General features: G+C 39.5%; 1 protein-coding gene across 1 annotated transcript; it reads left to right on the top strand.

Annotated features, from left to right (window-relative positions):
- Positions 1 to 18,106: 18,106 nt before the first annotated feature.
- On the top strand, positions 18,107 to 19,694 carry LOC107786094 (putative 2-oxoglutarate-dependent dioxygenase AOP1). Its single transcript, XM_016607530.2, has 3 exons — positions 18,107 to 18,546; positions 18,895 to 19,216; positions 19,299 to 19,694. The coding sequence occupies exons 1-3, from the start codon at positions 18,170 to 18,172 to the stop codon at positions 19,551 to 19,553; spliced, it is 954 nt and encodes a 317-aa protein (XP_016463016.1). The 5' UTR covers positions 18,107 to 18,169; the 3' UTR covers positions 19,554 to 19,694.
- The last annotated feature ends 6,059 nt before the right edge of the window (positions 19,695 to 25,753 follow it).

Here is a 25,753-nt window from a genome sequence, read left to right on the forward strand (position 1 = left end):
TACAAAAGCCTAAGTATTAAGAAGAGATAAGTGGGTAAAATACCAACTTATCAAACCCCCAAACTTAAACTATTGCTTGTCCTCAAGCAATTCAAAAACTAAGAACATCCTTCAATAAAATCATCAATTAAGCTCAATGGTATACCAAACATTATTTCAAGTCAAAAATGTTAAAATTAAACACAATCTAGTGACTTTGGTTGGTACCAACAATTAATCTAAAGCATATGAATCACCAACTTCTCATAAACTTCATTTTTTTATATATTACCTTTCACCTTTTAAGCAACTTCCACATCACAACTTGTTCAACCTTCACCCCAAAACTTAGGCTTTTAGCCTATGATTATACTTTCAAAGTACTTAAGGAGGTAGGGTGCCAAAAGCTAGATCAATAAAGAACAAAGGGTTAAAGCTTGTAACATGGTTGCCAAATAAAAAGTTTAAAGGCTCAAAAGGGGTTGACTAGGGAAAATATGCAAGGGTAGGAAATTTAAGGCACAATAACGGTCCAAGGAAGGCCTAACATTATTTTTTAAACCAAGTTAGTCTAGGATTTCACCTTGAAGCACATTCCGGGCAAGTTCTAGACTACAAATAATACAAAAAAACTCATGACGAATCTCACCACACATAGCACATGTAAACTCAAGTGACATATAAATCCAAAATCCAATTAAAACCAATGAACCCAAAGAAAATCACATATAGCCTAAAGGGCTATTTAATGAATCAAAGAGCCAAAAATAGAACGTAAAAGTGACAACAAGGATCATCACTTCAATCATTTTTCATTTTAAAGATCAAAAACTTCATATGCCAAAGTTTAAATTATGTTGGTACCACACAAGCCACATGTTGATTTCTGGACAAAAAGATCACACCCAATAACCAATTTATTCACTACTATCTACTAACTAAAAAAATATTTACCTAAAAATAAACACTCAGACGAGACTAATTCCTTAAGAAAGCTGTCACATCATCCATCATAGGGAAAAGTCACCCGGTTCGACACAAATTATTTTCTTGGAAAAGAACCACGGCATAAAGAAAAACCAAGGATTTTAATTAATACTACTACAAGTAAATAAAGTAGCAAAATTAATGCTAACATGCTAGGATTAAACTTTAAACTATCACTAATAAACTACTACGTCAACCAATAAACACAAGTTATAACAAAAACAATAATCATGCTCCAACTACATCATCACATGTAAATGAGTCACCCCCAACCTAAAGTGTTACATTGTCCCCAATGCAACTAAACAAAACAAGCTAAAATAAAAGAGGTGCTCCCTGAAACTGCATCACTCGGAGCTGGAGGTAGTGGAAAATTTGAGCTCCAAAGCCTCATCATCGTCGTCCTTTGATTCATGTGAGCCACAGAATGAACTCAACTTGTGCATCATTTTGGCTAGAAATTTGCTTTTCTTCTTCTCATGCTCCTTGAACTTCAACTGTCGCCTCTCAACCTTTCCTTGTCTTCGGCTCATGTCTTCTAACCTGTTTTTGATTGCTTTTTGTTCCTGAACTACATCATCCAAAGATGGCTTCTTACCAGTCCCAGTCAAAGTGCTCTCCCCAGATGGACCAGAAGGAAGGCCAGCTATAAGTTGTCGAATGTGAGCATCTACGCCATAGATTTGACTGGAAATGTGGCGCATAGTGGGAGGTCCATAAGGAAGTGGAGCAATGGGGTCATGTAGTCCTGCTGCAGCCGTGAAAGAACCACCTGACCCATCGGCAATCTTAGTAAACTGCCCAAATGAAGGAGATAGTACATCAACTCTTCTCTTCTTCTTCCTGCCAGTTGGCCCTTTTCTAAGCAATCGATAAATTTCTATGCCTGGGTCTTTCTCAGAATCATTCGGGTCCTTTAGCACCCCAGCATCATAGCACAACTAAATGATCAATGAGGGAGAGAATAGGCTCTTAGACCTTCTGGTGCATGTTTCCTCAATTTTACTCATTATGTACTGGCCCACGTTCACTGGCATGTCATCCATAATGGCAGCAATCATCATCGCCTTCTCTGGCATCACCTCAGACTCATGTCTAGCTAGCACAATTCGGGCACAAATAATGGATAGCCAAGTCTTGGCTTCAGCTGTGAATTCAGAAGAATCAACTCCTTTGTGCACTCTTTCCCAAGTTGGTGTTACCCCATCATGAAGCTTCTCCACCAACCATTGGGTCCCTCTCTCCCTTGCTCTGGCCCTGTATACCTCATTGTCAGCATTGGGAAGCATATAGTGTTCATTTATTACCTCGAGTCCAAAGTTGACCCGCTTGCCCCTCGCGAAGGTGTATACTTCCCCTTGGAAATCGGTCTTCAAGGCATTGGCATAGAATTCGCGAACTAAAGTGTAGTTGGCTTTGATTATTTCAGCAGCAAAGCATATCCATCTACTGTCAGTCAATCTTCGAAAAAAATCCGGCATTTTAGCATCAAGTTTGTCCAAGTGTATGCCCCTTTTTTTGACAATGCTCTTTGACATGAGTTTGTCATAATTTTTTTCATATTCAGCAGCTGTGAATCTGGCATGGTCAAAATATTCCTCTTCCACAACTTGGGGAGCCGACTCTTGTATAATTTCAACATTTTCCGAGGCCATTTTATGCTCAAAGTACCTACAAAACCAGACAAAACGTTAAATGCTTGGAAGGGTACTTAATACACTGTATTATGAGGTATCTAGGCCAAAGAAAATGACCAAAAAGCATCAGGGAAACATTCTGCAAAGCTACTGTTTTACTGCCTGAAGATGAAGTTATGCGATCGCGGCATCTTCACGCGATCGCAAAGTGCATTTGTGTTTCCCTCAACTTTAAAGCTACGCGATCGCGGAATAGTTAACACAATCGCGAAGGGCAGTTTGATTATGTGGCAGATTTAGGGCTATGCGATCGCAGAGTGGCACCTCGCGATCGCGAAGGTTGTCTTCCTCGCCTAGTACCAGTTCGTTCAGGCATTTCCACAAACATGGAGATGGCATTCATTTTTCTTAGCATTGTCACATCATTAAAGCTATGGATATTGCCCATAAATTTCACATATTAAAACCACTCAGTCTCTCAACCAATCCTCACCCAGCAAACAAACATATAAGGCACACAAGATTTCTAATTTAGAAATTAAAATCAAGCCCAAAAACCTTAAAAACATGGCTGCTCTTCAACTATTTCGCAACAAAAATTTGAGAAAGTGAGAGTCAAGGGAGAAATCAACATACCTTGAGGATGACAAGTGAGTGATGCAATGAGATTGAAGCAAGAGCAAAATTGGAGATGATTTTGGGGTTAGGGGAGTAGGAGAGTCCATTATTGTTTTTGTGCATGTGTGGGCTTCCGTTGGTTTTTTCCAGTGTTTTCAATTGTTTTTAGGCTTACCTATAGAGCCGCGATCGCATCTATATATTGGCGTTCGCAGAGAATAAAATTTCCCAAAAACGCGCGATCGCGTCTTACCATGCGATCGCATAGAGGCAGCTAAGAACTTGTTCTATGCGAACGCGGATATCCTTCTGCGATTGTGAAGCACTACAGTTTTCTGCAGTTTTCATCAGCTACTGCTTTTAGCTTCCCAGTCACCCCGACCTACTCAAATCAACTCCAAAAATTCTAAAACTTGGGAGATTAGTCAAAAATAATATACTAAGCAATTCTAAAAAATAAAATTTCAAAAACGACCAAAAATTTGAGAACGATGGGTTGCCTCCCACCAAGCGCCGCATTTAACGCCGTGGCACGACGCAGATCAACTTTATCACTTTTCTCGCCACTTGGACGATATGAATTGGGCACCTAACTTGGAATCAAGTTTGTGACCACGAGCGATTGGGGGGTGATAAGTAGATGATCAAAACAAGCATTAACTTCTTTATTTTGTACTTCTTGGCTTTTATGTGAGGAGTGACATTTTGCTTCCTTGTACCTTCAAACTGTAAAATGTATGGCATTTGTCTTTCCTTCTCGCATTTCCTTATTGACTCGTGTAGTTCAATTCCCATATCACCACACAATTCTAATGTTGAGAAATGCTTGAAATGTGACCTCAAGCCTCCAAAGTGTAATTCTTTTCGGATTTTGACATCCTCTTTTTCCCCCGGACTAGAGTCAATCTCAACCATATTTTCAATTATACCGGTTGACTCTAATTTCATATTTTTCTCGGCATCACTGACAAGCATGGAGCCGGTTGACGGATGTTCAATTCTTGATTCCTCAAAGTAAAGCTCACTTTCTTCCGAGGAGTTGGACTCTTCTTGATCTCTTTCCACACTTTCAAATTGATGGGCATAATGAGCCTCAATCAATGATTCCATTTCCTTTTCCAAGGTGCGGATATCATCATCATTTCAAGCCAAGCCTTATTTCAAGTCCTCGAGTGCCAAGTGGTGCTTCTCCTCATTTTCAAGAATGACCTCCATCATGAGCATCATTTTCTCATTTTGAGCATTTGAGAGTTCTTCTTGGTTTTGATCAAGTGCCAAGGAAGGATTTTCAGCTTCCACATCTAAGGAAGGTTCTTGGCTATCATTCACTTTCGAGCCTTTTTGGACCTCTAAAACTTCAAGCATTTCTCCCATTTGTAAGTTCAACCTTTCAAGCACCAAATCATTTTGGAAACTATTTTTCAAAAGCTCCTCCAAGTCATTTTGCTCTTTGTTTCTTCCTTCAAGTAGGCATTCTAACATGAGCTTAAACTCTCCATTTTGACCATGCTCAATTTCTTCCACTTCCATATCCCTATAATTTTCATCACAAAAAGTAGAATCATCATAGCGGGGGCTTGGGAAAGGGAAGGACAAATAAGCATAATTTTCTCAATGACCATTTTGACGTCCACACTTATCACAAATACTCCACCCATGGGTTTGAGATTGTGCGCACAATCCACCCCCGGGAGAATTTAAATAATTTTTCCACGAGTGTGGTCCTCCACAATAAGGACAAGTGTCATCAAAGTATGAACAACTAACATCCGACCAATTTTCATTATATGATGCCATATTTAAAAAAACTAAGAAAATAAACAAGAAACAAACAAGAAGATAAACAAAGATAAGAAAATAATTACACAAATATTCACAAGTTTGGACCAAAGCACTTACGCTTACTTCTCAAACAACCTAAATTACGCCAAATTGTTCCCCAGCAACGGCGCCAATTTTGACGACGTCCAAATCCACTACTAAAAGGTAAATGGACACGGTCGCATGCAATATAATTTACCCAACTATGAGTCGGGGTCGAATCCCACAGAGAACAATATGTAAGCGATTAGGAATGTAAGAGAATTGGCACTTGTTATGCAATGCCAAATACTTAGAATTTGGTTGTGACAATATTATAGCTAAATGTGAAAATGTAAACTAATATAGAAAGCAAGTAAAATGATCAATGGCTACAAGCATGGATGCATCGGGATTTACACTCAAGTAACAATCCAATATATTTCACAATTTTATAAATATGAGCGATTTTATGTTAATTAGCCTCGGGTAATAATTCTATATTAGCTTCTTCCGAAGACTAACAAGACTTCCTAATTGAATTATCCCTAAAACTATTAAGAGATTAAGCACACTCGGATACGGCTACAAGTAGTTCAATCCTATCCCTAGGTAGAATCTATAAAGTGAGGGTTAAAGCCTCAAGTTCTTATCAATTAATCTTTTCCAACCCCAAATAATCTTTCCCAAAATTAATTCGAAGTTAGTGGGCGAGTCCTAGGATTAGCTAATCCCTTTGGAAACATTAAAGAACAAGAATAATTAAAGAAACAATAACTCACTTCATAATAAATAAAAATCATTCAATACATAAGCACAACAAGATATTTAATCCAAACTTTAAATATGAATATTCCCATAAACAAGATTCAAGTGTTGGAAAAAATACTACACACTTAAATATTCAAAAGAAAGCAAGGAATTGAAGAAATGAGCATAAATGAGTAAGAAATTCTCAACCAAAAGCTTCAAATCTTCAAGCCCCAAGTTTGTGTGCAAGAACCCTAGCTCCAAAACTTGTCTTCTCTAGTCTAAGAGACTGAAAAATAAGCTAAAGATTCTTTACAATTGAGCTAGGTCGTGTATTAAATGGTTTGGGGATCAAAAACGTGAATTTCCACTTCTGCCCAGAAAACGTGCTATGCGATCGCATATAGAGAATCACGATCGCAGTCAGCATCTTCTGCAAAGCTACGTGATCGCGTGTAGAGAGACGCGTTAGCATAGTGTAGTTGACCAGTGCTGACCAACTTTAACTCTATGCGTTCGCATAGCTTCCTTATTCTGGACTTATGCGATCGTATAGAGCAACTGACAGTAGTCCATTTTCCCAATTTAACGCATTTTGACTTGTTTTCTTCCGTATCTTATCCAAATGATATAATACCTGAAATATGCCAATAAACCTCAGAATTTCCTTACTTTCTCATCAAAATCATACAAAAGCCTAAGTATTAAGAAGAGATAAGTGGGTAAAATACCAACTTATCATTAAGCAGAAGATAAGGCCACAGTCCGAGATCAAACATACATTCATCAAGGACGAGGTATCCAAACTTCTGAAAATAAGTTCCATCCGGGAAGTTAATTACTCGAATTGGTTAGCTAACGTAGTGGTAGTACCTAAAAGGGGAAATAAACTGAGGATGTGTGTAGATTACAAGGATCTAAACAAGGCATGTACAAAGAATTCTTTCCCTTTGCCTAACATCGATCGAATGATCGATGCGACGACCAGACATGAGATACTCAATTTTCTCGATGCCTACTTCAGATACAACCAAATTCGGATGGACCCAGATGATAAGGAAAAGACTTCTTTCATAACCAAGTTCGACACCTACTGCTATAACGTAATGTTGTTCGGATTAATGAACGCAGGTGCCACATACCAATGCCTAGTCAACCGAATGTTTGAAGAACAAATAGGAAAATCAATGGAAGTTTATATGGACGATATGTTGGTATGTCCCTGCGAGCAGAGACCATTTGAAATGTTTCCAGGAAAATTTTGACATATTGAGAAAGTATAATATGAAGCTAAACCCTGAGATGTGCATATTTGGGGTCAGCTCGGGCAAGTTTATCGAATTTATGGTATCTAATCGGGGAATGGAGATCAACCCTAAACAAAATAAAGGCCGTAGAGGACATCACCATAGTCGACAATGTCAAGGTATTATAAAGATTGACCGGGCGGATAGCCGCATTGGCTGATTTATCTCAAAATCGTCGGATAGGAGTCATCGATTCTTATCACTATTGAAAAAGAAGAACAATTTCACTTGGACTACGAAATGCCAGCAAGCTTTGGAAGAACTCAAGTGATGCCTATCGAGCCCCCCTTTGTTGTACACTCAGAAGGCAGACGAACATTTTTACCTCTACTTAGCTATTTCTGAGGTGGCGATAAGTGGTGTCTTAGTTTGGGGGGAAGAAGGTACATAATTTCCTATTTATTATGTTAGTAGAACCCTAAGCGACGCCAAAACAAGGTATCCTTACCTAGAGAAATTAGCACTTGCCTTATTGAGCGCTTCTAGGAAATTAAAATGGTACTTTCAATGCCCTCGCTATATGTGTCGTGACCTCTTAGCGGCTGAGGAATGTCATGCATAATCCTGAGCTCTCAGGCTGGATGGCCAAATGAGTCGTAGAGATTGTGTGGGTACGATATCGATTACAAACCCCACTGCCATAAACTTTCAGATTTTAGTGGACTTTGTAGCCGACTTTACGCCGGTCTTGATACCCGAGGTCGAAAGGAAATCGCTGCTCACTTCGGGGACTAGCTCGGGGATCTGGACCATATTCACGGACAGTGCCTCCAATGCGAAAGGGCCCGAGCTCGGTATCATATTAAAACCACCTTCGGGTAACATAATTAGACAGTCCATTAGAACTTTAAAATTGACTAACAATGAAGCCGAGTGTGAGGCTATGATTGTAAGCTTAGAACTGCATAATAGCCTCGGGGCCGAAGTGATTTAAGCCAAATATGACTCCCTCATTGTTGTAAATCAAGTCAATGGAATGTTCTAAGTAAAAAAGGAACGGATGCGGAGGTACTTGGACAAATTGCAGGTGACCCTACACTAATTCAAGGAATGGACTATGCAGCACGTACCTCAGGATCAAAATAGTGAGGCTGATGCACTGGCCAACTTGGGGTCATCTGTCGACTCGAATAAATTTGACTTAGGGGTAGTGGTATAGATGATGAACTCGGTGGTAGAGGAAGGTCACGCCGAGGTAAACTCGACAAATTTGACTTGGGATTGGAAAAATAAATATATTGTAACGAACCGACCGGTCGTTTTGAGTATTTTATACCCATTCTCATATTTATTGCCTCTTCTATGATATATTGTGGTTATGCGACTTACCGGGGTATTTGGTTTTGGTTCGAGTGAGTTTCGGAGTGAAATAGGACACTTAGTCCCTAAGTTGGAGGCTTAAATTGAAAAACGTTGACTGGAGTTTGACTTTTATGTAGACAACTCTAGAATGGAGTTTTGACAATTCCAATAGCTCTGTATGGTAATTTAGGACTTAGGAATGTGTCCAGATATTGATTTGGAGGTCCGTAGGTCGTTTCGGCTTGAATTGGCGAAAGTTAGAAAGTTGAAGGTTTGAAAGGTTGAAAAGTTTGACCGGGAGTTGACTTTATTGATATCGGGTCCAGATTTTAATTCCGGGAGTTAGAATAGGTCTGTTGTGTCAAGTATTACCCGTGTGAAAAATTTGAGGTCAATTGAAGTTGGTTTGGTATGTTTCGACATTATTGTTTGAAGTTAGAAGTTCATAAATTCATTAGGCTTGAATCGATGTGCGATTCGTGGTTTTATTGTTGTTTGATGTGATTTGAGGCTTCGAGCGAGTTCGTATCATGTTTTAGGACTTGTTGATATGTTCGGACGGGTTCCCGGGCGTGTTTCGGATTGAATTCGGACCATCTACTCTTGAATTAGGACTACCGGTTCTTTGTTCTGGTTTCCTTCTATGCATTCACGAAGGTTCTCCTGCGATCGCGTAGAGTCCATAGGCATTGCTGGAATTTTTCTCTTCCCGTTTGCGAAGATAGGGGTGTGATCGAGAAGTGTGCTAAGCTTGAGCATCGCGAACGCATGAGGTCTATCATGTTCGCATATAAGGAAGGTGAGGTTGGGGCTAAGGCACGCATTGTTCATCATGTTCGCGTGGCCCGGGACGCGATCGCGAAGAAGGTTTTATTGAGACGGGGAGATTTGTTCTCCGTGATCTCATGTGTTTGTCCGCGATCGCGAAAGAGGTTAACTAGGAAGCAATGTTAAAATTCCAAAATGAGGGTTTTATCTCATTTTTTATCTTTTGGACCTAGAGAGCTCGGTTTGTGGCGATCTTTTGAGGGATTTTCAAGGAAATCATTAGGGTAAGTAATTCTAACTCGAATTTGGCTATTATACATGAATTCATCTTTATTTTTGTCATCTAATTAGTGATTTGAGTTGGAAAATTTTGGAAAAAATTGTGAAACTTCATAGACCAAAGTTTTGGGATTTGAAAGGCGATTTGAGGTCGGATTTGAGTAATTTTTGTATGGTTGGGCTCGTTATCGAATGAGTGTTCGGATTTTGTATGTTTGGTCGAGTTCCGAGATGCAATCCTAGGGTTGACTTATTGAGTTGACATTTTGTTTCTCTTTAAAGATTGCAACTTTATTGTTCGGAATAACTTCCTCTAGTTTGTATTTATGGTATGAAGTTATTTTGGCTAGATTCGAGCCATTCGGAGTTGGATAATCACGGGAAAGGCTTACTAGTGGATTGAGTTAGCGTGTTTTGAGGTAAATGTCTTGCCTAATTTTGTGGGAGGGAATTACCCCTTAGGATTGGTGTTGTTTGTGTTAATTGTGATATATGAAAGTCGTGTGCGCAAGGTGACGAGTGTGTACACGGGCTAAATGTGGTAATTGATCGGCTTTAGCTATGGCGATTCTTTCCATTCTTTTAAATTGTTTTTCCATAACATGTTATATTTATCCTCATTAGTCTATCTTCACATGCTTTACTTGACATCGTTAACACTTGTTTTATCTCTTACTTGCTAATTGTCTTTACATGTTTAGTTGAAGTTATTGTTCTCTCAATTCCTTATTCATTGTTTAATTGTTAAGATTTCTTTAGTTGAAGCTATTATTCTTGAAATATCTTATATTTGAGTTTTGGTGTTGAAGTTATAAAGGTTGTGATTTACATTGAGACAAGGTTGTAAACTTGTTGAAATACCATTTTGTTGAGTTATTCACTTTCAAATGCTATTGTTGAGACTCTTGTACATATTGTAGTTGAGCCGTGGGCTATTTATTGTGGAAAACACTATTATTGTTGACTTCTTTGGCAAGTTGTGGTATTGGGAACTTGTGGTTCGATTTGTGATATGTTGCGATGTTAATACGCATGTGGTGGTCTAAGGATTTGGGGTTGAAACACATGAGGTGAGATAAAGTGGGCTTGATATGCGTGTTGCTAGTAGGGGAACTACTTGAAGCCACGCGGTGTGATAAGATGGGCTAAAACACAGGTAGCTATTTCGGGAAAATAATTTTCAAAACTAAATACAAGGCTTCTGCGGTGATATAAGGAAAGATTATTATTTAATTTGTGAAGTGAGACTACGAGGCGGTACCTCAGTAGTGATTCTTGTTGATACCTTTCAATTACATCACCTGTGTTTTGTTCGCATTGTTTCCTTGCATTTTATTCTTTGATTTCTTTCGTGACATCTTAATTGCCTTAGTTCAGTGTATCATTTCCATTATTTTCCATTATCATACTATATATACCTGTTCAGTTTTTCTCATTTATGCCAGTAGCATCTTGACCTAACCTCGTCACTACTCTACCGAGGTTAGACTTGATATTTACTGGGTACCATTGAGGTGTACTCATGTTACGCTTCTGCACATTGTTTTGTGCAGATCTAGGTACCTCATCTCAGCCTAGATACCAGTGAGACTATATCAGATTTGGAGACTTCAAGGTATACTTTCCGCCATCCGCAAGCATTGGAGTCACCCTCTATCTAGTTCTATTTCATTTTCCCTTTTTTTTTTTATAGATATTGTTCTATAGGGATGTTCAATATACCCTTGTAGAGCTTGTGAATTGGTGTCACCGGATTTTGGAAATTTTGTTCTATTGAGTTACGGGGTCCTTTTTGTGATAGTTGTTGAGTAATTTGAAAGTTTTATCATTTTTTCAGTTAAATTATGTATGTATGTTAGGCTTACCTAGTCTTAGAGACTAGGTTCTATCATGACATTCTACGGAGGAAAATTAGGGTCGTGACAAGTAGACTACCTGAAAACAGAAAAACTGCCATCAGATCCCAAGGAATCAAAATCCATGCGCACCATAGTCGCCAGGTTCAGTTTGGTTGAAGAGAAATTGTTCAGAAGATCATTCTTCGGCCCACTAGCTAGGTGCTTGGGTCCGAGAGATACCGAATACGCCATGAGAGATCTCTACAAGGGAACTTGCGGGAACCACTCGGGGGAAGAATCCCTTGTCCGAAAGTTGATAAGAGTTGACTACTACTGGAATGAAATGGAGAAAGTCGCGAAAGACTTCATACATAAATGCAATGAATGTCAAAGACATGCACTGATGATTCATCAACCGGGAGAGATATTTTACCCGGTCATGTCGCCATGGCTCTTCATGAAATAAGGAATGGACATCGTCGGTCCCCTACCATTGGTGCCCGGTAAAGCCCAATACATACAACTCATGACCGATTATTTTTCCAAGTGGTTCGAGGCTCAGGCATTCGAGAAGGTCCGGGAGAAATAGGTCATTGACTTCATGTGGGATCACATAATATGTTGATTTGGGATACCGACTAAGATTGTTTGCGACAACAGAAAATAGTTCGTCGGCAACAAGGTACGTAAGTTTTTTGAAGACCACAAAATCAAGAAGATACTATCAACTCCTTACCATCCTAGCGGGATCGGGAAGACCGATTCAAAGTAAAATAAGTCTTATGGGCATACCGAACGACTTCAAAGTCGAGTACTGGAGTGAACCTGTTCTCTCTAGTCTATGGAAATGAAGCCTTAATCTCGGTCGAGGTAGGGTAACCAGGCCTCATGTTGCAGTATGCTAACGAAATGTCAAACGACGAGGCCATGACCAGGAGCCTAGAATTATTGGACGAAAGGTGGGAAGCTGCCATGGTCCGTTGGCCGCCCAGGAGCAGTGAGTAGGGAGGTACTATAATTGAAAAGCTAACCTTAGTGTGAAGAAAAGTAGCACTACACACCAGAAACCCAAACGACAGGAAATTGGGTCCGAATTGGGAAGGATCATACAGAGTTGCCGGAATAATCGGGAAAGTCTCGTATAAACTCGATTCGGGAAACGATGTACAACTACTGAACAATTAGAATGTGGCACAATTAAAGAGGTACTACTACTAAGGTACAAGCTCAATTCCCTTTTCAATTTCATTATATGACGGACTAACTTGTGCAGGTACTCGGCCGAGGGCCAATGTGACTATTAGGTCGAAAAGTACGTGTTATACTCTTTTTACCTTGAATCGGTTTTTTCCCGAAGTGGGTTTTTCAACAAGTTTTTTAACGAGGCAATAGTAAAACGTGCTACCTTAGTTTTAAAGGCCGGCCTAAAACCAGATTTGCTGATTGTTTGCACCGAACCAAAAATATTCGAGCCCTCACAAGTTTGGCCTCAAATACTGGGGGCCATTAACCCTAGGTTAGGATCTTTATAAGGTGAAAGCACTTAATATTAAAATCCAAGGCTTGGTAGTTAGGATTCGTTGTAAGGGTCAAACGGTCAAATGAACAGTACCCATATAACCCACTCTAGCCACGATACAAGGCTTATGTGCCTCCGATTATGTACTCTACATACAAAACAATGAAAGAAATTTCTTTATACTTTATCACTATGCATTTCGCTCCATCGATGCATCACAACGGATCCCAAAGTCTAAAGCCCACAGGCTACCCCGACTCGGGGACTATTGTCCGATAAAAAATTAAATGGCCCGGGCTATCAAATCCGGGAGGCACCGAGCCTATTAGGCAGGGCCAGAACATGAAAGGCTACAGCCAACCTAAAATGGCTCGGAGACGTCCGAAGTCCGTACTCATAAAGTAAGGCCCTTATGTAAAATTAATACCTAATAAAAGGTTAACCTCGGCAAAACATCGTCGTGTATGACTGAACACTCAAGTATCTTAAAAGCCTTCGATTTTTATCGAACTTTCGAAGCCACGAACAATCCAGAGTTTCCATCGAAATCGATCCTCATTCAGGCTTCCGAAGAATGGATGCTCCAGATTACGTTTAATTCTATGCTATGACATTAAGAACGATCCACAAATAAAGTAGAAAAATTTGCAAATAGATGCTGAAAAGTAAAAGATACGGTGTTGCCAAAGGAAATTTTTTATATATTCAAAAATTATTTACAAAGGCACGATAAAACGACCTCAAAATAAACAAAAAAGAAAATGTACAAAAAAGGAAACATAAAATTAGAGCTAAGGCATATTCGCCTAATCTTAACTGGAGCTCGACTCGGCACCAGAACTTGCAAAACCTTTGGGCTCATAAAGTTCTTTTGCCTCAGCCTCAAGCCTATTGGCCTCTTCAATCTCGACCGACAGGGTATCTCCTCATCGGTTTTATACTAGGCGAGCATTTCTTTAACCTCGGAGGAATCAATCGAGGTTTCCTCTAATTTGGAATTCAGCACAGTTTATTCCCGGCCAAGATTCTCCCATTTCGAGATGGTCGAATCCAGTTGCACCCGGAGTTTGGCATTTAGCCGAGACCACTTGTCGGCCTTGTCTTTTTGCCACCTAGAGCTGGTCCTTGACCGAAGCTAACTTCTCGTTGTAGCCTCTTTTTTTGAGGCAAGTAGGTCCATCCTGCTCCTCAGTGCCTCAGTTGTAGTCTTCACCTCGTTCATCTCGGCCCGGAGCTGGTCAATCAAGTCTATCTTCTCTTGGACCTGAGAGGTTGCGTCGTTAGTCACTACGCATAACCTCTCATTTTTAGCCTAAAATATCCTTACCTTCTCGACCAGTTCGACATGCTCTAGTTTCACGGAAAAGGTTTTCTTCTGTTCTTTTTCCAGATCGGCTCAGAGAATTGGAAGATCCTTAAGGGCCTCGTCTTTTTTTCATTGAGAACCATATGCATGTCCTTCTGCCGGACTTGCACTTTGAGCTCGAACTCGAGTTGGTTGACTTCAAGAACGAATGAAGCTTTCATGGTGAAGCACTGAAGCCTGATAAACAAAACAATAAGATCATTAAAGCATGTTGAAACTAAGAAAGATCCGCAAAGGGCACAAGGAATAGGAAACTTACCTGGTTCAGTGCCTGTTGTGCCTCGTTGAAGAGGCTCGATGTGCCTACTTTGTTCATCTTCACCTGGCCCTCCTTAGTCACCAGGCAGCAAAGATAGCAGGACACACCCACCAGAGCAGACAACACGCGGGTGCCCGCCGGGATAGTAAGCATGAACGTTCTTTTATGGTCGGGGTCCATACTAAGAGCAGGGAACTGCCTCACCAGCTTTAGGCTCGAGCTCGACTCACATGCTCTAGATGGCACATCCTTTTTCGGGACCTCCAAGTGACCAAGCCCGGAATAATCCTCCAACGCACCCTTGTCCATGCCGCCGAAATACATGTTGAGGGCCTCGTCTGTGCCCCGTGTTGTCTCATTTGACTTCTCCTTGTCGGCCTATGCCTCGTCCAACATTGACTCTGTGTGAGACGGCGATTCCGCGAAGTCAATGATGCCAACTACTTCTTTCGAGGCGGGGATAGTTTCTCGGGAGGCCGTAGCCTCTGATTTTCCTTCTGGCTTCCGAGCTAAAGTAGCATCGACCACCTTCCTCGGTAGCCACCTACTCTCCTTTGTCAACGATCGACCCATGAGCGATGAGCTCGAGATCATCATCTTTAGGGTAATCCCTGAGCCGGAAGAGGGAGTCGGGGTCCGGTACCCTGGCTCGGGTACTTTTCTTGTTGCTTTTTTGGACCTGGAGAGTTACCCTCATCTTTTTGACCTCGACGTCCAGGGAACCAGAGGATTTCCTCTTTTTCTTCTTCTTCTCCTCCCGTGCAGTAGCTCCGGACTGTCCCGAAGAGGAGGGTTCGGCAAGTGAGGACGGGGCCTCATCCTTATCCAATGGCCGAAGCTCAGTGGTCTTGGGTAAACCTGTAAAAGAGAAAAGACTTAGTAGAAATAAAAGCTGAGTATGAAAGTAAACTTGTTCAGAAAGAGCACTCACCATAAGAATGGGCCTCCCACTTGATCTTTGAAAACTTGTGCCATTCACGCTCAAAATACGACATTCATTTGCAGATCCCCTCGATCCACTCCTTGAAACATGGCACTGCATTGGGAACTTGGGTGACTGCTGCACAACGATAGGCACATGCAATTAGAGAAAGAATAAAGGAAGTACCAAGTACTCAAGAAGGAAAGAAAACTTACGGGTTAAGTTCCATTTTTCAAGGAACGGTAGAAATTCAGGGGGAATGAGGTCTTCGGTTTTCACCCGAATGAACTTCCCCTGCAAACCTCGATCTCGATCTTCATCAATACTCGAGAACGGAGCTTTGCTTGCTCGACGGACGAGCTTGATCAACCCCTCTCGAAAAACTCGAGGACTGTAGAGACGAAGCAGGTGGTCGAGGGTAAACCGCGGTGCTTCGGTGTTGTTGGCAAAGTGGCAGAGGAGAATTACGATACTCCAAAAGGACAGGTGGATCTGTCAAGAGGCAAACCTCATACCTTTTACATAAGCTGAGGATTATAGGGTCTACCGGGGTAAGCGTGAAGAGGTAAGTGTAAATACTTAGATACCCCTCCCACATGAGTGGTAATGTCTTTATTAGGCCCGGGAACGACCACCTCTATACCTTCCCAGTGGCAGTCCTCCCAAACTATACGGAGTGTATCTTCGGTAATGGAGCAAATATACCTCCATGCCCTTTCGCCTCAGTCCTATTAAATGGAGGCTTTCTCAACTTTGAAGTCGTTCTCAATGGAGCAGCCCCCGTAGATGAAGCTCTTCAAAGGAGGCTCTGGGGCCACCTCGGGAATGACCACCTCGGCATCCATGGCCGTGTTGGAAGTTGAAGGAACGTCCTGCTGAGGCACAAATTTGGACCTTTTTGCCATCAGATTCTGGAAAATATAAAGATTTGAAGGTAAGAATGAAGATTTGAAGGTGAGGATGAAGATAAGAATGAAGATTTGAAGGTCAAATTTGAAGATTTGAGGAAGGAGTATGAAGATTTGAATATGTAAATATAAATATATAGGAAATAATATATGAAGGTTGGAAGGAGTTAGGATTAAGTGAAGAATTCGATGGTAAGTCAAGGAGCTTTGGAATCGGTAAGTAAAAAAGTGAAAAGGAGATCGAAGCTTTTATAGAGAAAGGGTAATCAATGTGTGACGTTTCGCATTCGGGGACGATCAACTTACGGCTGACACGTGTCCAAAGTCAGAACGACGAGACTAATGGGACGTTTCGTTGACACGTCAACTCGGTTCTAGTGTACGGAAGAAGGAACAGGGTTATTTTATCACTTTCCCTCGCTTCAATAAATCTACTCTTTGGAAAATGAGGAGACTATCTGTGTATGGGTAAAATCGGGGGCGGAGTTTTCCCCTTGTCCCCGATGTGGAAACAAGGGGAAAGCATGTCCCGACATGATTACAATCGAGGCCCAAGAACCTCTCATATCGAAACCCGAAGGAACGAACGATGTATTCGAGATCGGGGACGGTGGGATAACGGATCCAGACCAAGTATAGCTTCTGGACCTCGGAAAATACGGAGAATGGTAATGCATGACGAGTAGGGGGCCGTAATGTTCGGTCTCAATCGGATATTACGGCGCGAATCCTGTCCAATATCAACCACGGATCGAGATTTACCGAAAAAAGAAGATTTTTACCTCTACTTGGACTTGTACTAGGATTGAAATTCTCCTACTATATAAAGGGGAATGTTTTTTTTATTCTTACACATTGTGACATGCAAATCAAAGTAATAAAAGTTTACTTTTGTCTTCCAGCTATTGTTCAAAGTATGATTCATTTGTTCTTTTCCCTACTCGCGACCAGGCTTGTACCGAAGGTCCAATCGAGGACGAATTCTATTGGTTAATCTAAGATTAGACTTGGTCATTACATTGCGATTGGTTTGATCATTTATTTTATTTTTACCTCATTTATCTGTTGTTCTGAATCATTCGTTTTGAATTAAATCACATATCTTTTAAATCGCGTACAAATTTAATTGTTACTCATTTTTGATAAAATAATTAATCCCGAAAACAATTGAGTAGACATAGACCAAATTCTTTTAAAAAGTACACGAATCCTTTTCATAATCTAGATTAATGAATGCATTAAGGTACCAATAACTATCAGGTCCCCCCTCCCCAGAGCATTTAACACATCTGAAAAATTATAAATAATACCTACCATAACAAGTGAAGTTGAGGTCACAATACACTACAGAGAGAAACCATTAAACCAAGATATATAAAAAGTACTCTACAAATAAAAGTTTTCTTTGGAAATCAAGTACTTAATAACAGTAAAAGAATAAAAAATACACCTACCGCCATCCCTGTCACAGATGAGTATTTGAACGTTTCGACATGAATTTCGAAAATTTCAATGTCAAAATTAACAAGTATGTGAGAGCCTTCTTTGTACTCTTAATTGAAGTTGTGTTTGTATATGCATTTTACTTGAAAAAAATTAAAGTTTATGAGTGAAAGAAAAATTTCACCCAAAACTTGCCCAAACGAGTTTTTGGAACTTGAAAGCTTTTCAAGAACTGATCAAATTTCACGAACAAATAATATTTTAAATTTTTGAAAAAAGTAAAAAAAAAATTATATCCAAATGAGAACATAGTTCACCCGATAAATAAAAGATTTGGAGCTTTTACCAATTTCATATAATGGATTTTGAATAAAATGATTTAAAATTAATTTAGAATTTTAAATTTTGTATAAGAAGCTAAGCATGTAATCCAAGTAGTTACATAAATCTCAGAAACCAAAAGAAAAACTAGAAAAGATAGAAATTTATGGGTTCTTTAACAGCTTCACCACAATTACTAGTAGTAAACTTCAATAATGAAGAACTAAGACCAGGCACAGCCACTTGGGAATCTACATGTAAAGAAATCAGGTTTGCCTTTGAAAACCATGGCAGCTTTATAGCACTTTATGACAAAATCTCACCCCAACTTCAAAAATCCATTTTTCAAGCTTCCCAACAATTATTTGAGCTCCCTTTAGAGAAAAAAGTCCTAAATACCAATGAAAAACCTTATCATGGTTATGTTGGCCAAATTCCATTTCTACCTCATCATGAAGCTTTTGGCATTGACTATGCAACTACTTCTCAAGGTATTCAAAGCTTTTCCAACCTCATGTGGCCTCAAGGAAACGACTTTTTTGGGTAGGCAAATTCAGAATTTCAATTTACTAGGTTCAAAATACATATGATATATTTATACCGCGGAGTACATTTTTAATAAGTACTTCTTTTGGCATACGCACATACATTGTTCGATATTGCATGTCTTTCTTGAGCCGAGGATCTATCGGAAGATCCTCTCTACCTTCACAAGGTAATGGTAAGGTATGCGTATACATTATCCTCTCCGGACCTCAATTGTGGGACCGCACTGAATATGTTGTTATTGATGTTCTATACATTGTTCAATATGAAATCATCTCTAATCACGACTTTGGACTTCGATTTATACTTAGAAAAATAATTCTTTTGTTTTTGTTTTTGTTATAGTGAGAATTCGTTGATGTTTTCAAAGATTGTGGCGGAGTTGGACCAGAAAGTTGTAAGAATGCTATTTGAAAGCTATGGAATAGGGAAAAACTGCGAATCGTACCTTGAATCAACCACGTATCTACTTCGATACCTGAAATATGACGCACCAAATACAAAGGAAAATAGTATGGTTTTCCCCCCACATACTGATAAAACATTCACGACCATACTATATCAAAATCGCATTTCAGGCTTGGAAGTTCAAACTCGAGATGGACAATGGATAAATATGGAGTTCCCACCCTCTTCTTTTGTAGTCATGGCTGGTGAAGCATGCAGAGTAAACTTTAAACTAAGCTTTATTGCGACCTCCAATGTATATATTTTTATTTTCTGTCAGTTAAACTTTTTCTATTTTATAGGGTTGGAGCAATGATCGCGTTCTTACGCCTGTCCATAAGGTGATTATGGATATAAGTGGGAATGAAACAAGATACACTGTTGGAATATTTACTTTTCTAAAGGATGATAAAATGATAGAAGTAGCAGAAGAACTAGTTGATGAAGAACATCCATTGCAGTTTAAGCCATTTGTTCATATAGATTTGATCAAGTTTTTTGACACAGAACGTGGTCGGAGATCGCAGGATTTACTCAAAGACTTCTGTGGTGTTTAATTATTTAGTACTAAATAATATCGTAGCTATTTTCCATGTAATTTGTGTCTGCTTTGGTCTCGTTAATCTTTGGATTTCCGCCGAGTAATTTACTTCTGTTGCTTGTGTGTATAATGAATCCAATAAGATATTGTACTGATATACAGTTGTGCAATGTGTTCTCTTTTTTAGATGATGAATATCGTTTGTTAATTTTTTAAAATTTCGTGGGAATTAATTAATGCAGATGAAAAACACCCTGATTTTTAATCTGAAGGTTAGATCTTACTACTACTCCTCCTCTGCAAAAGCCTAGTGCATGTGCTCAGAGGAATTTCCTTCACGCTGTAATTTAGTGACGAAAAGACATTCTGTTGACCTTTTTTTGTTTACAAACAAAATAGTCACCTATTCCGGTGCGTTTGGAGTCGAAGTGTACAAGTCCCCTCCGATTTATAAGTTGCATTTACGATTACGATTTATAAGTTAGCATTTACTAATTGCGATTTATAAGCCGCATGCACTAACTACAATAAGTCGCATTCACTAATTCTGATTTAAAACTCGCATTTACAATTACAATTTATAAGCCACATTCCTAATTGCGATTTATACTACTAATTCGATTTATAAGTCGCATTGACCAATTGCGATTACACATTTATTAGTTGTGATTTATAAGTCACATTCATTGGTTACGATTGTCCACTAATTACGATTTATAAGTCGTATTAGCTAAACGCAATTTATAAGACGCATTCAACGCGATTATAAGCTCCCTCCAACTAATTGAATTTATAAATTGGTCAATGCTCTCATCACCTCCGGACAATTCAACTTATAAACCATTCCCTTTCTAGTTCCCCATCACACCAATAACCCAACCATGCCTTCTATATTTTTTTTTTTCTAAGAAACTCGTGTGCTGGGGAGTTCCCAAATAATTAAAACGGTCAACTAAAAATTGGTATAGTTGATGCCTAACCACCACTGTCTCTAACCGGAGCATAAAAAAACTACAATCACGAATAATAGCGTCATATGAAGGGTAACCTTGTTCAAGGCTCTTGATTACTTCTGACGAGTCTGTCTCAATCTCTATTTGAATGAGCTGAAGCTCGCATGCCAAATGTAGGCCTGCTTTTAGAGCAAGTAGCTCAGCTTGGATAGGATATGATGCGTAGGTATAATCGTAGAAACCGGCCACCCAATCTCCTGCATTGTTTCTGATGATCCCGCCTAGATCACTGCGTAGCTTATTATTCTGAAAAGCTCGATCAGTGTTGAGTTTAAACCATCCAGAAGGAGGTTTGTGCCAACTGACTCTGATAGGCTTTTTCTTATCAAAACTTTGCTCTTTGGCTGTGAGGAGTTTGTATTCCATTGCCTGTTGAAATACGAGTTTAGGACATAAAATGTGGTTAGTATTTTCCTCATTATTCTTGTTTCGATTATTCCAGATGCTCCATAGTGCAAAAGATAAACGATCCGCCCAGTTGATATATTTGTGATGGAGTTGATCTTAAGGTCTTTAATTGCGAGCAACCAATGAGTGTCTCCACTAGTTAGAGGGTTAGAGACAATTAGGCTTTCCCAAAACGCTTTAACTATAGGACAAAGTATGAAGATATGGAGGATAGTTTCGCGATCATTTCTACACATAGGACAAATATCATCGATATTTATTCCTATATTGTTGAAATAGGATCTGCAAGGGAGTCGATCATGGTAGTATTTTCAAAGAAGAAATTTGATCTTTGTGGGGGTGTGAATATCCCAGATCCAGGAGAAGTCCTTATTGCTATTGCTTTGATCATCAATAAGCTTATAGCATGAGCTATTACTAAATTTACCACTAATGTTGAGAGACCATATAGGGACATCATAGTTGGTATCATGTAAAGAGGTTGGGATAGTATTAATATGGTCAGTAATTCTACTAGGAAGCACAAAGGATAACTTGAAAAAATTATAGGTTTTATCCAGTAACAAGTCTTTGATTTTTAGATTATAGTCACTGATATTAAGGGGTCCATGGATTGAATTCCTAAGAGATTCACTATTTGGGATCCATCGAGAGTTCCATATGTCTATTGTTGACTTAGAGCAAATGGACCATAAAATTCCTTTGCCACAGTAATTCCAGCCCTTAATAATCGCACTCCAAAAAAAGAAGTATTAATTTTCCTGGTCCTTGTGGCGTAGTTAGCAATAAGAAGATTAGACCAAGGAGCATGCGGGTTGTTTAGCAATCTCCAAGTGAGCCCTGTGAGTAGAGCCAGACTTTTAGACTTAGTCTTTTTAATACCAAGACCCCCAGTGACTTTATTCCTAGTAATATCATTCCAGCCTAACAAGTGCAATCTCTTATGATCCTCAGTACTGCCCCAAATAAAGTCTCTTTGAATTTTATCAATAACCTTTAGAATTTTTGATGTAGAAGAGTAAATTGCATTGTATGATTTTGAATAGTATTGAGGGTAGAAGTGTAACGACCCGACCAGTTGTTTTAAGTATTACAGCCCCGTTTCCTAGTTTACTGCTCAATTTATACTTTACAGTCATTTTAAGACTTACCGGATTAGTTGGTTTAGGTCCGGAGGGAATTCGGAGTGAAATGAAACACTTAGTCTCATAATTAAAAATTTTAAGTTAGAAAAGTTGAGCGGATGTGGACTTATGTGTAAACGACCTTGGATTTGAATTTTGATGATTCCAATAATTCCGTATGGTGATTTTGAATTTAGGAGCGTGTCTGAAAATTTATTTGGAGGTCGGTAGAGGAATTAGGCTTGAAATGGCGAAAGATGAATTTTTGGGAAGTTTGACCGGGGGGTTGACTTTTTGATATCGGGGTCGAAATCCGATTCTAAATATTTTAATTGGTCTGTTATGTTATTTATGACGTGTGTGCAAAATTTGAGGTCAATCGAACTTGATTTGATAGGTTCCGACGTCATTTGTGGAAATTTGAAATTTCAAAGTTCATTAAGCTAGAATTGGGGCATGATTCGTGGTTTTAGCGTTATTTGATGTGATTTGAGGCTTCGACTAAGTTCGTTTGATATTTTAGGACTTGTTGGTATATTTGGTTGAGGTCCTGAGGGGCTCGGATGAGTTTCAGGATGGTTTCGGACCATTTCTAGGCCATTCTTAGTTGCTGATTTTTGGCCATAGAGGTATGCATCGCGATCGCGGACAAATGGTCTCGATCGCAAAGAGCAATTTTGCTGTTTGGGCACTGTGAATCGCGATTACGGAAGTCTTTTCGCGATCGCGTAGAGGAAAATCCTGTTACACTGACCCAATATTGGAAGCTTATATCTCGCAATCTATAAGGAATTCGGAGATGATATAAAAATAAATGTTGTAGCCCTTTGTGTCTAGTTTTTAAAAAGGTAAACTATTTTTTATTTGGAGCTGTGTACAAAAAGTTATGGTAGATATACTATAGGCTATCTGGGAAGAATTTAGAAATCTCTGTTGTACAGGGCTGACTTTGAGAGCTTATATCTCGCAACCTATAAGGAATTGGGAGATGAGAAACAACTGAAAGTTATAGCCGTTGATGTCTAATTTCCAGAACGTTAAACCATTTGCAATTTAGAGCTTTGTACAAATTGTTATGATCATTATACTACAGGCTGTCTGGAAGAGCTGGGCACTTGTTCTTTGTGATCGCGAAAGGCAAATTTTGGGCTGGAAATTTTTGTGCTTCGCGATCGCGAAGAGTAAATGACTGGACAGAAGATAAAATTGTGGGGTTTGGTTTCTTTCTTTATTTACAGATTTTGGAGCTCGGATTGGGCGACTTTGGAGAGGAAATTTTTCACACAACTTGGGGTAAGTGTTCTTGACTCCCTTGTGATTATATTCCATGAATTAATCTTCGTTTTTGGCGTTAGATTATTGATTTTTCAAGAGAAATCGGAGGAATTTCTACAATTTTATAAAATAAATTTTCGAGATTTGAACACCGATTCGGAGTCGGATTTGAGTGAAATTAGTATGGTTGAACTTGTAAGTGGATGGTGTAACGACCCGACCGGTCGTTTTGACTATTGCAATGTCGTTCCCCCATTTAATACTCAAATTATGAATTACAGTTGTTATTTGGCTTGCCGAGGTAATTGGTTTGGGTTCGGTGAGGCTTTGAAATGATTTAGAGCGCTTAGTTCCAAGGTTTAGAATTTAAGTTGAAAAGGTTGACCGGATGTTAACTTATGTGTAACGACCTCGGAGAAATTTTGCTAAGAAAATTAAGGTTTGGTGGTGCTGAGGTAGATCAATTTTGTGTCAATTGGGTTGAACAATGCATGGTCGCAAAGTGGTTCGGGAGAGGGGCAAGATTTGAGGAAAATATGCGGTGCACCATGCGACCGCAGACCTGTTTTGCGGTGTATTATGCGACCGCAAAACAAGTATGCGGATCGCATAATGATCGCAGACCAGGTTAGTAACGCCCAGCTTTGGAGGCCAAATTATACGGCCGGTATGCGGACCGCATACCTGTTATGCGATCACATATGCGATCGCATAACTGCGTTGGAGCTTCCATTCTTTCTAATTTTTTACCCGATCCAACTTCGATTTATAACCCTTGAAGCTCATTTTTTAGCCAAAATCTGATATTTTAGAGAGAGGTGAGAGCATTTTAGAGAGAGAAAGTGAAGACTTAGTCATTTATCCATCAATTCTTGTTCAAGGTTTGAAGATTTTACAAGGATCTTGCTAGGGCTTCAAAGAGGTAAGAATTTCATTGCTCAATCCTTCAATTTCGGGTTTGGAATAAAAATAGGTGATTTATAGTATGATTCTTGGGTGTAAGAGTATTATGTTTACATACCAATAAGGTTGTGGAAGGATTATTAAGTTCAAATGGGTACGGATTGGGTTGAAAATGGTAGAAATCTTCATAGACTTTAATTGAAGATTTGAGGGTCGGGTTGATGCCGGATTTTGGTGAAATTTATATGGTTGGACTCGTGGTTGGATGGGCGTTCATAATCTGTAACTTTTGTCGGGTTCCGAGACATGGGCCCTACGGGCGATTTTTGATTTAATTTTGGATTTTATTGGAAAAATTAGTATTTCCTTATGGAATTAATTACAATAATTTATATTGCCTGATTCGTATTAATTATGGCTAGATACGAGGCTTTCGGAGACCAATTCTCGTGGCAAGGGCATAGCGAAATAAATAATTACACAGGTTGAGGTAAGTAACAGTTATAAATCTGGTCCTGAGGGTTTGAAACCCTGGATTTTATGTCATGTGATTATTTTGGAGGTGACTCACATGCTAGGTGACGGGCGTGTGGGCGTGCATCGAAGGGATTGTGACTTGGTCCATCCCGTGAAACTGTAAAGTTGAATAACCTGTTGTTAGCTATAAGCTCTCTTTGTGTTGAAAATATTTGACTGTAAATCATAATTAAAATCATGCTTAGGCTATGTGATAGTACTGTTGGGACCCACAGAGGTCGCGTACTTGTTGAATTATTTGCTAATTATTTTCTTGTACTCAGTCATGATTTTTCTTGCATATTATACCTCAGTCTTTCTGGATATTTGTTGATATACTATGTTATCTTTGTTTGGGCTGATCTTTGTGATTTCTGAGAGCCCGAGAGACTTAAGAGGTTGAATACTGAGTAAGGCCAAGGGCCTGTCGGTGAGGTAAGGATATTATGGCATGTGAGTTATTCGTGCAGGATATTATAGCACGTGAGTTGTCCGTACAGCACGTGAGTTGTCCGTGCTGATTATGGCACTTGAGCTGTAGGAGCCCCTCCAGAGTCTGTACACATCCCCAGTGAGCACAGGTACCCATTGAGTGTGAGTGCTGAGAGTTGAGAGCTGAGTGGTTGAGCTGTTGTGATAAGCTGAGTGACTGTTGACTGAGAGGCTGTACTTGCTTTGAATATGTTGTTGCACTTGGTTGCTATTTCTCATTTTTGTAAAATATCTGAAAGAATTTATATCCGGATTACTTGAAATTGAACTGTATTAAATTGATTTGACTTAAACTGCCGGATTTGAAAGCATGTCTATTCTTTGCTGGAACTACTGAAAGTGAACTATGACTGTGTAGCTCGTCATTATCTTCAATTCCTTAGTTATTATTGTTACTTGCTGAGTTGGTTGTACTCATACTACACCTTGCACTTCGTATGCAGATTCAGGTGTTCCTGAACATAGCGGGTGTTGATCATTTCGCG

This window comes from Nicotiana tabacum, chromosome 22 (assembly GCF_000715075.1).
Source record: "Nicotiana tabacum cultivar K326 chromosome 22, ASM71507v2, whole genome shotgun sequence".
NCBI classification, from domain to species: domain Eukaryota; kingdom Viridiplantae; phylum Streptophyta; class Magnoliopsida; order Solanales; family Solanaceae; genus Nicotiana; species Nicotiana tabacum.

Coding starts and splice junctions, on each gene's coding strand:
- LOC107786094 (XM_016607530.2), top strand. CDS start 18,170: ATGGGTTCTTTAACAGCTTCACCACAATTACTAGTAGTAAACTTCAAT. Junction 18,547..18,894: donor CAAGGAAACGACTTTTTTGG/GTAGGCAAATTC, acceptor TTTTTGTTATAG/TGAGAATTCGTTGATGTTTT. Junction 19,217..19,298: donor TGGCTGGTGAAGCATGCAGA/GTAAACTTTAAA, acceptor TCTATTTTATAG/GGTTGGAGCAATGATCGCGT.